General features: G+C 45.8%; 1 protein-coding gene across 1 annotated transcript; it reads right to left on the bottom strand.

The window, feature by feature from the left end:
• Positions 1–3,131: 3,131 nt before the first annotated feature.
• On the bottom strand, positions 3,132–9,604 carry PGAM1 (phosphoglycerate mutase 1). The gene is made up of 4 exons (XM_047073235.1): positions 9,366–9,604; positions 5,682–5,956; positions 4,719–4,899; positions 3,132–4,235 (listed from the first exon to the last, which is right to left on the bottom strand). The coding sequence occupies exons 1-4, from the start codon at positions 9,502–9,504 to the stop codon at positions 4,066–4,068; spliced, it is 765 nt and encodes a 254-aa protein (XP_046929191.1). The 5' UTR covers positions 9,505–9,604; the 3' UTR covers positions 3,132–4,065.
• Positions 9,605–16,226: the final 6,622 nt, after the last annotated feature.

Below are 16,226 nucleotides of genomic sequence, written 5' to 3'. Positions count from 1 at the left end.
GCTACCCAAGTGACCCTGTTCGGTTTTTTTAAATTAGAAAAGAGTATTGAGATCAATGTAGCTCCACATGCAGTTTTAAGAAACAATTCAGATAGATCCCTTGTACACTTTGCCCATTTTCCCCTAATGGTGACATTGTGCAAATTACAGTATACTAAAATAATCAGCATGTTGACATTGATAGTAGTGCAAGTTTACTTTCTTTTAAAAGTCTGTTTCCTTGTCTGGAATGGTATGATCTCATAGGGTTATTGTGAGGAAGAAATGCAGAAATTCCAGTACATGGCACTATTGTTGTTATTATATTACTATTATAGATTTGATCACCTTCTAAAGTATCTGTTAAGTTCTAGGCCTTATGCTAGACATTTTGATATAGTTTAGTCCCCTTACTGATGGATATTTTAAGCTTTATAGATTTTTTTGCAGTGTTGCAGAGAAAATCCCTATACCATACATCCTTGTGCATGCCTAAGATTCTGTGGCAACAGAGATTCCTAAAAGTGGAGCGTACTGGGTCAAAGAATGTGCACATTTTAAATTTTGGTTAGATTCACCCACATTACCTTGCAGGTAGATGCTACCAGTTGATTCTCTCTACAGTGTTAGCCATTGTACTTATTTAATCTCTGAACTTCCCTGGCATGTACTAATTATGTCCACACTTTACAGAAAAGTAAACTAAGATTTAGAAAAATCAGTTAACTTGCCTTAAGTCACACAGACATCCAAGTGGCAGAGCATTAATCTTTGTCCTGTACCTTGATGCCTCCTTTTACCAAATATTGAATAGGATCTTGCACATGCGATTAGAGGCTCTCCAAATTGACATTGGTTCATTAATTATGAGTGCTTGTTGGACATCATTCATTTAAATATGTTAGGCAATTATTCTGCCCACCAGTGTTTCAGGAAGTAGGAGGTAAAACAGTGAACATGATAGAATCCTTTCCTTGTAGAGCTTAGATTCTAGACGTGGGTAGGGGGCGCCTAGATGTCTCAGTCAGTTAAGTGTCTTCAGCTCAGGTTATGATCTCGTGGTTCTTGGAATGAGCCCCACGTTGGGCAGTATGCTGACAGTTAAGCCTGGAGCCTGCTTTGAATTCTCTCTCTGCCCCTCCCCTGCTTATGCTTTCTTTTTCTCCCTCTCAAAAATAAGTAAACATTAAAAAAAAAATTCTAATGGGGGAAGACAGGTGATAAGTAAACAAAGAAATGCTGTAATAGTGTCCTAAAGAAGAGCATTTGAAACAGTTGGGTAATAGCCTCCTCTGACCTGCTGCAGAGCAGGTTAGGTTTTCTCACTGTTGACCACTGTATTGTATCACAGCTAAGTTTATGAGCCTGTCTCCCCTTCTAGCCTGAGGTTTTAGGGCAGGATTCTGTCTTTGAGTCTTCAGTACCTGGTATTGTGACTAACACATAGCAAAAGCACCATAAAAATTTTTTTTGAGTGTTCTCATAGCTGTCAGCTATGCCTAAGTAGTGATGTTTAGTGATATTCACTAATCTAAAATTGGTTCTAGAGACAAGAATTTCTCTGTGTTGGAATAGCGGTTCTCAGCCTGGGTTAGATGAACCTCAGAATTGTCTATGAAGTGGGGCAGGCTCCTGGGTGGCTCTGTCGGTTAGGTCAGGCCATGATCTCATGGTTCATGAGTTTGAGCCCCGCATTGGGCTCCATGCTGACAGCTCAGAGCTTGGAGCCTGCTTTGGATTTTGTGTCTCCCTGTCTCTCTGCCCCTTCCCCATTCGCTCGCTCTCTCGCTCTCAAAAATAGACATACATTAAAAAAAAATTAAAAATTTTTAATTGCCTATAAAGCTTAAAAAACAGAACCCTGGCTCTGCTTTGGAATCTCATGAGGTGAACCCACAACAGATGTTTGGGTTTTTCTTTCAGCTCCATGGGTGATTATGATGTGCTACCCTGGGTAAGCAGTCTTAGAGGTACAGTGGTTGCTGGCCTTCTGGTGGTAATGATAAATAATGCTGGTTTTCTGTTACTTTCCTGCCACAAGAGTTCTAGTCAATGACTGAAGACTGCTATGTCAGGATATAGAGGGACTCTGATCTAAGCTGCTCCAGTCTGACTTGGGCGAAGAGCCTCAAAGAAAATTATCAACTTTTGGTTTAAGATTCATTATAGGCCAAGTAAACTTAACATTCCACCAGACTGCTGGAGACTTAAATTACTAAAGGTCATCCTAGGGTTATAGATCAAGTGAAAAACTAAACCTGAAAAGCAAGATGATTAGTATTTACATTTTAGGATAAGGACTTCTGTTCAACATCTTTCATCTGGGTTCCAGTACTTAGTATATATTTGGCAAGTTTCTGCATCTCTTTCAGTCTATTTCTTCTGTAAATTTGGGATACCAGCCGTTTCAGAGGTTGTCAAGATTAGAGGTTATGTAGCTGGCATAGAGGAGCTTCATGAGAGCTTAACAGACTGAGGGTGTTACTTGCTCCTAGTAGAAGAAAGGTATTATGGGGTTTCTCTTGCCTTGTAGGCTTTCATGTTCATTATCTTTTTAAAAGCTTTAAAGAGAAGGAAAATGTGAGCAATGTCCCTTCCCGATTACGTATACAATGTAATAGTCCTTTTCTTCTGCATCATTTTATTATACAGTTATGTGCCGCTTTTGAGGATGAAATGTGAATCAAGTTTACAGATTTTAATTTTTGAGAGAGAGCACAAGCAGGGGGAGGGGCAAAGAGAGGAGGACAAAGGATCTGAATCAGGCTGACAGCAGTGAGCCTGATGTGGGGCTCAAACTCACAAACCTCAAAATCAACCTGAGCTGAAGTCAGATGCTTAACTGAGCCACCCAGGCACCAAGTTTACAGATTTCTAATAGAAAAAGGTTAGCTTTTTTAAGGTAAACAAGCCTTTACCTTACTGAAAAGAAGGCATAATGGAGTTTGAGAATTTGACCACTCAAGGAGTATTCAGCCAGCACACTGAGCAAGTGCTATAGAGGCAACAGGAATGGAGGGCTCAGCCAGGAAGACCTGCCCACCCCCACACTTCAGCTCCCCAACCTAAGGTGGAAAACCCTAGTAAGACACACCCAGTTTAATGTTCAAGCTGATCTTCTCAAATGAGAGATTACTACATCACACAGAAGATATTGCACATCACTCCTTTATTATACTGATCTGGAAAAAAGATTTAGTATAGTTACGCTCAAAATGAGTACTGGGCCCAGGTGGCAGGACCAAGCAACTGGAACATGATCAGAAACATATACAGTAAAAGACACGCTTGGACGTGATCAAGAGGCATTTCACTGCCATAAACATTAAGGCAGGGGAGGGATTCTAAAACACACAGCAGGATAAACTCCTAGGCCTCAGAAGTCAAGGGGCTTCTCCCACGTTGGTGTGAGGAATGGCTTATTTTGGGATGACTGCATGTGGGAATATTTCAACCGCAACTAGAAACCCCAGAAGGGTTTTTGGTTTGTATTATTTTATATATGTGTGTGTGTGTGTGTGTGTATATATATATATATATATATATATATATACTTTCTTTTTTTTTTTGTAAAAGTAGATGCAACACAAAACATTTAAATTGATCCCAGTCTTCTGGAGCCAACTCTTCTGGGGTCAGAGGGGAAATGATTCTTTCACTGGAATGACTGGAGCCCCCCCAGACAGTCACCTGACTACAGAATAGTACAGGACTGGCTCCTGGGAACACAAATAGGCTCTCTTACTTCTCATTGGTCACATCTTAGCATGGTTCCTTCCTATCCCCAACTCAATAAACAGTAGCAAAAACACCAGAGTTACTAACTCTCTCCTTTTGGGTAAAAGTCTTCCCTCAGCTTGGGACTGAAGACTCATGCCCCAGAAGTGCCATTCTGACTAGACTATATGAAGAGAGTGGGTGCAAGAGACAAATGGCTAAACAAAATTAGGAGCCACTGGTCCCCATCTGCAGCTAAAACTTAAGATGCCTACAGATGTGGTCAGTGTGACATGTGCAGGGAAGAAATGTGGAGGAACGGGATGGGTAGGGAGGGTGTCCTTGGAAAAGTAGTCTGCCTGCTCGCCTTCACTTTTTGGCCTTGCCCTGGGCAGCCACAGCTTCCATGGCTTTACGCACGGTCTCTTCATCCCCCAGGAACTGCATGGGCTTGATGGGCTTCAAGTTCTTGTCCAATTCATAGACCATGGGAATACCTGTTGGCAGGTTCAGCTCCATGATAGCCTCTTCAGAAAGACCTGAAGGAAATACACACCATGATAAGCCAAGCTAGACACGAATCCATGTCCCCCCTGCAGGTGACAAAGGACTTTGGTAAGAATTAAAACAAGACACCCCTTCTGAGATTTATAGTAACAGTAACAATCTGTATTATAGATCAGTCACCCAAAGAATGCCTCCAATACTTAGTTCTCAGCCACTGAAAAGAAAAAAAGTATGTAAGGTGGTATACCGCAGATATCTCTCCCAAAGTGGGGTTTGGAAACCCACAGTGAAGCAGGACTATACACATCTCAAATGTCCTGTGTAGTCCATCCAGTCTGACAAAAATCAGCACATCTAGGCCTCTAGGCCCTCAGGTGAACCAATTTAAGATGCAAACTGAGGGACTATCAATGTGTCCAGCCTTTCCCTGAAGATCTCTTTTGCATGAAATAAATCCGATTTGTGGCAGTTTTGCTGTGTCCCTCCTGGAGGGCTCCCCTGAAAAATGTACATACCCTCCAGATGCTTGACAATGCCCCGAAGGCTGTTGCCGTGGGCTGCAATCAGGACCCGTTTCCCCTCCTTGATCTGGGGAACTATTTCTTCATTCCAAAAGGGCAGAGCTCTGGCAATTGTGTCCTTCAGACTTTCACAGGAGGGTAGCTGATCTTCAGTGAGGTCTGCATACCTGCGATCCTAAACAATAAAAATCCATGCTCACCAATTAGTAGTAGTTGTATCTGTTCTGCCCATTCCTCATCCCCTAAGGTATGAATCAAAGTGATAGGTGAAGGTCTTTCACCAGGACACAGAACGGAGCTGAGAGTTTGGTCACAGGGAGAAGAATTATTTTGCTGCTCGTCCTACCACCATTACCTGCTATTGGGAAAATGAACAGTTCAAATGAAACAGAACTTAGAAGAAAAAAGGTAGGTATAAAGCTCTTCCCAATTCACTTAATCTTAATAGTTGGCTTAAGAAGGCCCTACAACTCTAAGGGGCGCCTGGGTGGCTCAGTCAGTTAAGTGTCCAACTTCAGCTCAGGCCATGATCTCACAATTTGTGGGGTTCGAGCCCCATGTGGGCTCTGTGCTGTCAGACCAGAGCCTGGAGCCTGCCCTTGATTTCTGTGTCTCCCTCTCTCTGTCCCTCCCCCTCTCACTCCTTACTTTACTTTAAAGTAAATAAACATTAAAAAAAATTTTTTTTAAAAGGCCCTACGACTATGGATGGGTTTTATAAGGTATCGCGATGGAAATACAAAAAAGAAGATATAATTTCTTTTTAGGTAAACAAGTATCAACTAAATCTTTTTAACAAGTGAAGGCCATTCCTTGGAGGAGAATAACAATTAACTAGCATAAATTAAAAAACTCAATAGGACCAAGCAGACACTACTAAAAGCTAAAAAAGAGTGAGGCCCAGGTTCTAACACCCTGGTCCTAGGCAGAATGAGCCAAACCCCCATTTGTCCATACCTTACTGATGTTGCTGTAGAAGGGATGGTCGGGTTCCATCGGAGGTGGCGGGACATCATAGGAGCGCCTCCAGATCTTTACTTGGGCCTCACCATGCTTGGCAGCAGTTTCTGCTTTATTAAGGCCAGTCAGACCCCCATAGTGCCGCTCATTGAGGCGCCAAGTCCTCACTACAGGCAGCCACATTTGGTCAATGGCATCCAGCACTGTCCAGAGAGTCCGAATTGCTCTCTTCTGCACGGAGGTGAAGCAGATGTCAAACTCATAGCCAGCATCTGGGAATCATAAATTCAAAGTGATAAGCCAATCGGGTCCACTATGGAACCAGAGTTTTCTCACATCTAAATGTAACTAGTTTGTATACCCTAGAAAAAAAAGACAATATTCCACCTTTACAGAAGACAAAATATGTTGATTTATGTTATAGTTGACAATGTACTTTCCAGTGGTTCCCCAATAATTCATCTAACCCAAGACCTAAATGTATTGTCAGGGAGCTAACCTATGCCATCTGTGCTGCTTATCCTAAACCCCAGAATGCTGTGTTAAGCCCATTTTAAGAACTTATTTCTGCTTCAATTCTTTCAAGAAAAGGATCCTTAAAAACTTGGAATCTCTTACTAAATAATAACCAATATTTATGGAGGGCTTACCATCTGTCAAGCACTATACAAATTATTTTGTATACGTTTTATTTAGTCTTCATGACAATCCTGAGATTATAATCCTTACAACCCATTTTACCAGATGAGGAAAATAAAGACTAGAGGGATTAAGCAAATCATCCAAGGTCACAGCTGTAAATGAGAGATTAAAACCCAAGCTGTGTGACTCCAAAATCCAACTCATAACCTCCATCTCTAGCTACCTCCATGTTATTCTAAACCCTAAGGATCTGTTTGTATTTTAGTTAAAACAGTCACTTCTGCCCAATACTAGTAAATATATTTCAGACCTAACCTCTTGTCTACGGGAAAACAATTTGAAACCCAACAATCAGGACACAGCAAGAGCTCTTAGAGGATGCTGATTAAAACTTCAGTACGTTGAATGAAATTGTATTTTCACTATGTAGTGGAAATCACATCAGTCTCTTAATCCACAGTGCCTTTCTGCTATAGTCAAGTGCCAACCTGTACACACTTAGGTCAACTGTTAGACCAAGTTCAGGAGAAGCCACTCCCTGGAGAAAGCAGAAAGAGCAAATGCTGTGCAGTCTGACTCATTTAGACACAAATCTCTCCTCATACAGTAGTTATTAAGGCGTAGTAATCAAGTTATGTTGCCCCAACCACCCCAACAATTAATCTTCTTAGTTCGTGGAAGATTATCCCCCCTTCCCACTTTAAAAGGGAGATGGCCCTTTATGTAGTGTTTTCCTCCATAAGGCTACAAGGCCCTCTTTGAAATTCAGCACAAACTTTCCTGGGTATTGCCTCATACTGAGGTTGCCAACAGTAATTAATGCAATGTGAAGTGAATTCTGCCAGTCGTTCAACTGAGAACGAGGCCAATAAGAACTACGCTGATGGGGGAGGGGAGGATTAATCACCAGGAAACCCATCACTACCCACAGGGGAAAAGATGACAAATCTCATCAAATCTCATCACTGAACCTCAAGACAAGTCCTAGTAGACTCCATTACCATTTCCTCCCTAACTATAAGGGGAGGAATGGCTCCCCAATAAAAGGCTGAGTCACTGGCAAGTGCAAGCCTCATCTCCCATGCTGAAAAGCTACTGGCTGTTTCACTGCAATTATTATTTCCCCTTGTGATGGAGTGCCTCCTGTTGGATACACAAATAGGTCCCCAAGAAGAAAAGCAGTTCCACTCAGGAGAACTTCCCCATTAAATAAAAGCATAGCCTAGGATATTCCCAAGTGTGGGGTGGATGGTGTGATATGTGGTGTGGACCTCATCCTCTCCCAGGAGTAAGACTGCATGGAGAAACTCAGTTCTCACTAGTTCCCTCCTGAAACGATTCAAGAGTTTATAAACCCTACTATCATTTAAAGCTCTGAAGAATTTAATATATTTAGGTTTTTTATATTATTCACAATGGTCTTCACGATTCAGATTTCTGCTTTTAGTCTTGTTTAATATAATCATTTGTGATGCCCATAACAGATACTAATCTTTTAAATAGGATTTTTTTTTTTTAAACTAACGCTACCAACATTTACTTAGAAAGTGACATAGGGGGTGCCTGGCTGATCAGTCGGTGGAGCATGCAACTCTTGATCTCGGGGTCCTTGACTTGCAGCCCCACGTTGGATGTAGAGATTACTAAAAATAAATCAACAACAACAAAATCTTGAAATAGGGTCTGCTACTTTAAAGAGATTACAAGTTTAACCATTTGATCACTCTTTTAGGGTACAGCTGCAATTATCTTTGTCCTGGGCTAGTCATCAGCAAACCACCAGACCCATACAGTTCTTCCTGCCAAACACAGAGAAAATGGCCTCCTTTCCCAGCTCTTTCCCTTTCCCAGCCTCTCCTAAATGTAAGTCACACCAAGCCATCTCAAAGCAGACACACAGCCAGCAGGATTACATTTCCTACACTTTCCAAACCTTTGCTTCAATTCAAAAGGATCTACGGTGAAGGCAAGAAGCTAGAAAGAGTAACCTGAGGCCAAATACCTGTTCCACATCAGGCATCAATGACCCTTTCAAATGGCTGCTTCAACGTCCAGAGGTTAGAAGAGCGCAGGGCAAGATCTGCCCTAATTACATCAGTGGAAGCACCTCCTCAGTACAGAGGGATTCTCTGAGTTGCTGGCAGCTGAGAATGCTTCCTTATAAAAAGCATTCCAAAACCACGAAGAGCTGTTCGCCGCAGGGGGCAAGCCTGGGTAGGCGAGTTTATCTCACTGCCACTTCCACCTTTGCCCAGCGTCTACCTGTTACTCAACCCAGAATTGGAGCGAGGGGGATGGACTAGGAATAAGGAGATACGACCTTGAACAAGTCATCTATGCAATCCTCACTTTTCCCAGCTATAGAAGAGGGCCAGGGAGGGAAAGAAAGGAAGGGGATAATAATCTACTTCATGGAATCGTGCAGAGGACAACTCAAATTATTCATTCATTCACTCATTCATTCACTCAATTACATCTGTGGATGCATTCGGGGCACAAGATTCGTGGGATGCTGCTGAACAGCAAAGGCCTACATAAGCACGTGGGTTTCGTGAGGCCTGTTGTCCGCCCAGCGCCGCGTTACTCCCCCACAGCCGGGGACAAGCGTGTGGTCTGACGCTTCACGAGGATCCGCAGCAGCCTCTTGAAAAGGCTTGGTTACAGCTCCCGGAAGACACCGGCCATCCAATTTAATAATCCGTCCCCGAGTTACTGAATGCTCAGATTAGTAAATGGGAGAATTTCGCCAAGGCGGTGTCGTGGAGAATGCAGTGGGTTGCGGGGCGACCGCCCCCAGTCCTCTTCCCGGCGTGGCCCATCACACCACTGGGTGACCTTGAGCAAGTCGACAGCCCCCCCCCCCCCGCACACACACCCTGAAACCATTTTGCCAACCGCAAAATAAACTGCAGGAGAGCTGAAGCCCAAGGTCAGCCCTCTCCGCGAGGGTACGGGGGCGAGCCAGGCGGCCCTCAACCAGGGTCGCCCGCCCGAGCCTCCGCAGCCCCCACCCACAGCCCGCCCCGGCCCGTTCCTCACCTCGCAGCGCCTGCCCGCCGCGCTTCGCCTCCTCGTGCCCGGCAGGGCTCAAGTCGGCGTCGTACCAGCCGCTGAAGCGGTTCTCCAGGTTCCAAGCGCTCTCGCCGTGCCTGATCAGCACCAGCTTATAGGCGGCCATGGTGGCGGCTCGGGGTGCGACGCAGAGTGGGACTCGCTGAGATTCCGGAGTCGCTGTCCGGCCCCAGCCGCGCCTGCGCGCTCGCACTCCACCGCCCAGCTCCCGCGCACTTGCTCTTCCAAATCTTTCCACTCGCTCTGGGCCGCCCTCCGCCCGCCGGGTGTGCGCATGCGCCCCGTGCCAGCGCTGCAGCCGCCGTGGGGGAGGGGCGCGCCCGAGGGCGCCAGAGCGCATGCGGTCTCGTCCGCCTGCCCCTCGTCAGCCGCGGCGGTCACGGAGCGCACGTAAGCTCCGAAAGGCGGCGGAACTTTCACCTCGCGCCGGGGCGTGTGTGCCGGTGGTAGCGTTGAAGAGCAGCCGTGCTTTCCTTGTGTTTCCGCTATTCATAAGCCGATTGTCTTAAAGTGGCTCTTATTGTTTGAATCGCGCTTAGGTGCGTCAGGTCACACCTGGATTCGAGTCTTGACTCTTCCATTTCATTGCTTTGTGTCTTTGGGCAGGTCGCTTAACCTCACCCAGCCTCATTTGTGAATGGACATGACAAATACTTAGCTGGTGCCTGTCCACTTGGAATGTGCTCAGTAAATAGTCGTTACTATTGTTACCTCATTTTATTGGATACTGATCTATTTTACACGTAAGAGAACTGGCTCTGATCACTGGTTCCAAAGCCCTGCTCTTTACATAAACACTGGGCTGTTTGTCCCACCTCTTCGAGGGTCTCATAGCCTCTCTCTAGTCAGTATCCGAGCCCCTTCAAATATTCCAGAAAGAGGAGAATCACTGCTTGTTCCTCCCCTACACTCAATCAGCAGTTTAAGATCTGCTTATCTGGGCAGCTCTCTGCTGCCCATGCTACTGTCTCCTGGTTTACTTCAAACTGGTCACTTTATTGAGCACCAAACAGGAATCAGTCAGTGGGCTACGGCCAAAGATGGATTGAATCTGTTTTCTGCCCTTCGCAGCAAGTGGAGCGCAAAGAAGACCCACGTGTAAACAGCTAACAATGAAATTGTGCTGTGTGCTACATTTAACGGATTGTAGACAAGTTTTTAACATGCAGTCAAAAATAAAAATAAAAAAACAAAAACGTGCCAGACAGTGTTATAAATGCTTTACAAACATAAACATTTAATCCTCCTATCCTTATAATGATCCTATGAGGCAAGTATTATATTTTTTTATTTACTGATGAGGAAATGAGCCATGAGGTACATTGCCCAAGGTTACAGGACTTAGGATTCAAGCTGAGGCTTGCTCCCAAATCAATGTGTGCTCAGACCCAGAAAAATAAATTGTCCAAAATCACAGCTCGGAAGTAGAGGAGAAACCAAGATTCAAACCCAAGCAGTCCAATGGCCTTGGGTGCACTCTAATCACAATGCTCTTGCCTCCCTCCTCTGTAGCAGGGAGAAGATGGAATTCAGTGACCAGACAGATGACTGGGGTGAGGTCCAGCTCTAAAAGCTACACCCAGAGTTCACAGAATCCCAGGGCTGCAAAGTGAGAACTGCCTTTGAAGGCCTCCTGTTCAAGCTCCCAGCATGGCCCACATGGGGATCCTTGAAAGACTCCCTGTTTGGAGGTTCTCCCTCTGCCTGATCCTACTTCTTGGTCATCCCAATCCTGACACCCAGCCCCTCTCAGGGAGAGCTTTTCCAGCCTTAACCTTGGCTTTTCAGACTGTACTTTTTGTCCCTCTGCCTTGGCCCTAATCCATACTCCCAGTCATGGCTCCTGCCATGTCCCTTTCTCTTCCCCCTGTTCTCTGCTTCAAGATTTCTGTGCTTTTGTGTAGTTGAGGTCTCATATTTATGCAATGAGTAGGAGATAAATAGGAAGAAACCTGAGTTAAAATGTCTCTGTTTCTGATTACCCATGGGATGTAAGATGGGTCACTCAACTTCTCATCCTCATTTTCCCCATTTGTAAACTGGGATAATAATCATATTCATAGCCACCTAAAACACTGTTGTAAGGAATAAGTGAAATGATGCATGGGAAGCGCTTAGCACTGTGTCTAACAAATAGTCATACTAATAACAATAAATATATTATTAACATTAATAATAAATGTTATTAGCAGTATGATCGAGAAGGCAAAAAAGACCGGGGCGCCTGGGTGGCTCAGTTGGTTAAGTGTCCAACTTTGGCTCAGGTCATGATCTCAAGGTTCGTGAGTTCGAGCCCCACATCAGTCTCTGTGCTGACAGTTCAGAGCCTGGAGCCTGCTTCCAATTCTGTGTCTCCCTCGCTCTCTGCCCCTCCCCCACTCACACTCTGTCTCTGTCTGTCTGTCTGTCTCTCTGTCTCTCTCAAAAACAAAATTTAAAAAAAATAGAAGGCAAAAAAGATCTGGGGTGTCTGGGTGGCTCAGTCGGTTGAACATCTGACTTTGACTCAGGCCATATCTCCAGGTTCATGGGTTCCAGCCCTGCATTGGGCTTGCTGCTGTCAGTGCAGAGCCTGCTTCAGATCTTATGTCCCCCTCTGTCACTCCCCCACTTGCACTCTCTCTCTAAAATAAGTAAAACATTTATAAAGAAGGCAAAAAAGATTTAATAAAGGGCACCAATTCAAAGGGTATGAGTCTGGGGATCCATGGACAGATTTCCCTTCCAGCAGGATATCTAGTAGGAGATGGCTTACCCACGGGATGGGGACTAGGCAGATAACTAGGCTACTTTGGGCAGGAGGCCAAAGCCATCTGTACCGCCAGCCTTGGGAAAGAGCCTGGGGAATCCTATTTTATTCCTTCACCAACACCCTCCTCTGCCTCCAGAGGGAATCTCTCATTTCCTTGAAATTCTGGGGAACTCTGATAACTTTATGCACCTCACTTATAGGATACCTTCCTTAAATCATCAGAAGCTTTTTATGTACGCATCAGATCAACTCAACTAGAAACTCCTTGAGGACAGGAGCCACGCCTTAACTATATTATACAAAACCCCACACACACCACACACACATCACACACACACACACATCACACACACACACACATGCACTTATGTGATGCCTTTGCCCTTGGTAGACCCCCTGAATGTCAGGGCTGAGAGAGACCTCGAAAATCCTCCACTACAACTCCCTACCTCCTGCTACCCCTAATTCACATGTGACAGTGGAGAAAAGTGAGGTGAGACATTCCAAAAGAGCAGGAGATGAGCAGGGGACCAGATTTGTCAGTGAGAAATTAGAGGTGATCCACAGGGAAGAGCCCCAAAGTTGGAGCTTGCAGTGTCAGGAAGAGAGGCGGGAGCCTGGAGAGATCTGGAGAGGGAGGCAGATGGGGGGCATTGTGGGAAGACCTTGAAAGCTTTGCAGCTGGAAGCCAGGATTCCTAGGCAGAAATGGGGATTCACTCGGCTTTAATCACAGCACCACAAATCTGGGAAGAAGCTTAGTGTCTGTCAAACCAAGGAGATCTCTCCAATGTCAGTAAAAGGTAAGGATAAACCAGTGGGTTTGGGCCTTGACTACTTACTATTTTTTTTTTTATCTTAATTGTTATCTCTACTGAACACTAACGCACAGACGTTTGTCAGGGCTGACTCCTGGGCCCTTCTAAAGAACTGGGTGGAGGCAGGAGAGAATTGGTACACCCCGACAACAAAGCAGGAGTGAGGGGCTGATTGCAGCTGGGGTCCAGCTCCAGGAGGAACCTAAGGGACCTAACCAGGAGCACAGCTCCTAACCAGGCCACTGCCCTCACTTTCTGCCCTGAGGGGAGCAACTGTGGCCAAGTAAGACCCTTTTCCTGGGCGGAGTGTGGGGCTGGGGATCTGCACTCCAGACTCTTCTCATCTGTCATCGCCTGGGCCAGGGGCCGTCATCAATGATGAGCCCTCATCTCCCCCTGAGGCCTCCAGTCAGCCTGGAAACCCTGAAACTCTTACAAAAAAATAGCTTCCCTTCCAGCACAGTCCTTTAATTCCCCAGGCCTGGAGAAACTCCCAAGACTGTAACAGCTGTCACCCAATCAGCTTGTTGGTTAAGCTGTTACAAAAACTCAGATAAGGATAATCAGCGGGCACAGCCCTATTATCCTGCACTGTCCCTTAAAACAATAAAGGACTCTCTCAGTCTTCCCTCCCTATTTATTTTTTCCACAGTAGCATAACTTCCTTATCAAGCCCCGCTCTTTCGGTGAAGGACCCAATTTAGAATTGCAGTGCGGCAAGCCAAGTTTTCTGCTGGCTGGAAGCAGGCTCCCCATTCACCCCACAAGGCTCCCTGGCAGGACACCTCATGTCCTTACTTGTTGAACACCTTGCAAATTCATCCCCTGATGTTCAGATGTCCCCCGCTCGCCAGCTCGGCTGGCTGCTATCTGAAAAAGAGAGGATTTCTGCCTCAGAGAGTGAGTCCAGGTGATTGTAGCTAACGCCTCAAGACTGAGCAACTGAGCTACTGAGGCTGTAAGGAAAGAAGTGCTTCAAGGAGGGCGGCGGAAGCGCATGCTCCGGCCCCCTGCGGTCACCATCTGACAACAAACAGCAGGAATTAGTGTGGCTGGAAAAGAAAGAGGACACAACTACTGTGGACTTGTGACTTCTTACACCCTTCCTTCTCTGTCCTCAAAACCTAGCCTCAGGGGTGCCTGGGTGGCTTAGTCGGTGAAGCGTGAAGCGTCTGATTCTCGATATCAGCTCAGGTCATGATCTCACCATTCGTGAGTTCGAGCTCCATGTCAGGCTCTGTGCTGGCAGCGCGGAGCCTGCTTGGAGTCCTCTCTCTCCCTCTCTCTCTCTGCCCCTCCCCCCCAAATAAACGAAAATAGACATTAAAAAACAAAACAAAACCCGGCCTCAGACCTGAGTGTCTGGCCCAGTGATGGCACAAGCCCTTCTCTCTGGATTCTGGAACTCCTCTGGTCTCTAAAACCAGGAGAGGTGCCCTCTGCCTCTAGGCCCTGCATGTGGGAACTATGATAACAAAACTGCTCAGTGAGCAAATTTTTTTGACCCTCTACCTCACTTCCATAGAACTATTTTCCTAGTCTATTTCTTTGGATTAAATTCTAAGTACAAAACAGGCAGACATTTTATTATTTGGAATAGTTCACATTAAGTTTAGTGAATGACTCAGAGATCAGTGGTATTAGTTAATACAGGATCTCTGAGAAGCAGTTGTGAGACAGGATTTGCATAACATGTATTAGGGGAAATGCCTGAGACAGAGAATGGGGAGGTGACAGGCTGACAGAATAGGGCGTGACCCTCTTGAAGGAAGGAGGAAAGGAAGGTTGTGTGGGTGGAAGCATCTGGACTGCAGTACATTTCTGAGGAAATTCAGTAAGGCTGTTGAGGAATTCTCGAGCCAAGATCACTCGTCAGAGCAGTCCTTGCCTTTGCGTTGCTGACGCAGGGATACTAAGTCACAGCTGGACAGCCCGTGGGCAGCGTGGCTTCTGTCTGAATGCCATGAGGGATTTCAGAGTGACAGCAGGGGCCCTAGGTCAACCAGCCGTATGAGATCTGAGGGATGTATTCTAAGGACTGTGCAAGGACATTCTATAAATTTGTCAGAAACGTTTTTTATGGGTGCACTAGTGTCTCCTTACTGACCGACCGAGGAAAGCTGTTAGAGGTACCTGTCAGCCAAGGGCAAGGTGACCAGGTTTCTAACATGCCTGCTAAGGATTTTGATGGGGATAGAGCAGGGGAGCCGGTGGCTGTCATTACTTCTGAGTGCAGTGGAGGAAATGCCTGTCTCCCAGAGGTGACAATAGGAGCCAGCTCGGGGGTGTCCAGCCTAAACAATGTGGACAAAAAAGAACAACAATCAGAAACCCACATGAGTTCAAGTGGTGAAACTCAGAGTTACCATATGAGGCAGGATTCCATTGCAAGGTGTTTACGCAAGAGAAACAAAAGCAAATGTCCACAAAAAAATTCATACACAAATGTGTATAAAAGCCTTATTCACAAAAGCCAAAAGGTGGAAACAACCCAATGTCCATCAACTGCTGAGTGGATAAATGTGTAGTATGTCCATACTGCGGCCATAAAAAGAACGAAACACTGGTGCATGCCAACCTAGATGAACCTTGGAAACAATATGCAGACACAAAAGGTGACACGATGTAGGATTCCATTTCTGTGAAATGTCCAGAACACGTAAATCTATAGAGACTGGAAGTCGATTAGTGCTTGCCTAGTGCTGGGGGCTTGGGAGCTGAGAAACAAGGTGTATGGAGTTTCTCTGTGAGGTGGCCAAATGTTCTAAAATTAGCTGTGGTGATGGTTGCACATATCTGTGAAGTGAACTAAAAACATTCAATTATGTAATTTAAATGGGTGAAGTGGATGGTATGTGAATTATATCTCAATAAGGCTGCTTAAAAAAATCTGTGAGAGCCTCCCCCCCCACCAAGAGCCATCGCCCAAGGGCAGGGAAGGGAGTGTGGGTGGAGAGCTCGGGAAGCTGAAGCCAGGAAGCAGTTCTGGGGCGGCTCCGAATCTCCTCAGGCTGCTCCAGGGATGCCCCTCAGGGTGTGGTTGGGCCAGCGCGGTGGTTCTTACTGAGGCAACTGAGAGACTTAAAGGTGGGGTGAAGGCGAGGCCTCGGTGGCAGCAGGGACAAAAACTTTGAGGTCTGGCTTCAGGCTCCAAACTCTGTCCACAGGCACCTCACATCTCCTTCCAGGCAAGTGACTGGGAGTCAGGCTCCTAGGTCCCATTTCTGGCTTCACATGTGACCCCGAGGCCAGGGCCTTC

The sequence above is a fragment of the Lynx rufus genome, unplaced genomic scaffold, assembly GCF_022079265.1.
Source record: "Lynx rufus isolate CCGP_SWC_20201006 ecotype Redwood Valley unplaced genomic scaffold, mLynRuf1.p SCAF_11, whole genome shotgun sequence".
Classification (NCBI taxonomy): domain Eukaryota; kingdom Metazoa; phylum Chordata; class Mammalia; order Carnivora; family Felidae; genus Lynx; species Lynx rufus.
Note: the sequence above shows the minus strand (reverse complement) of the source record. Positions and strands in the feature narration are given on the sequence as shown.

What these genes read in the sequence shown, in the direction of transcription:
- PGAM1 (XM_047073235.1), bottom strand. Translation starts at nt 9,504, where the DNA reads ATGGCCGCCTATAAGCTGGTGCTGATCAGGCACGGCGAGAGCGCTTGG. An exon ending in CGGCGGGCAGGCGCTGCGAG is followed by an intron (nt 5,957 to 9,365) that starts GTGAGGAACGGG and finishes TATGATTCCCAG; the next exon opens with ATGCTGGCTATGAGTTTGAC. An exon ending in TCTACAGCAACATCAGTAAG is followed by an intron (nt 4,900 to 5,681) that starts GTATGGACAAAT and finishes TTTATTGTTTAG; the next exon opens with GATCGCAGGTATGCAGACCT.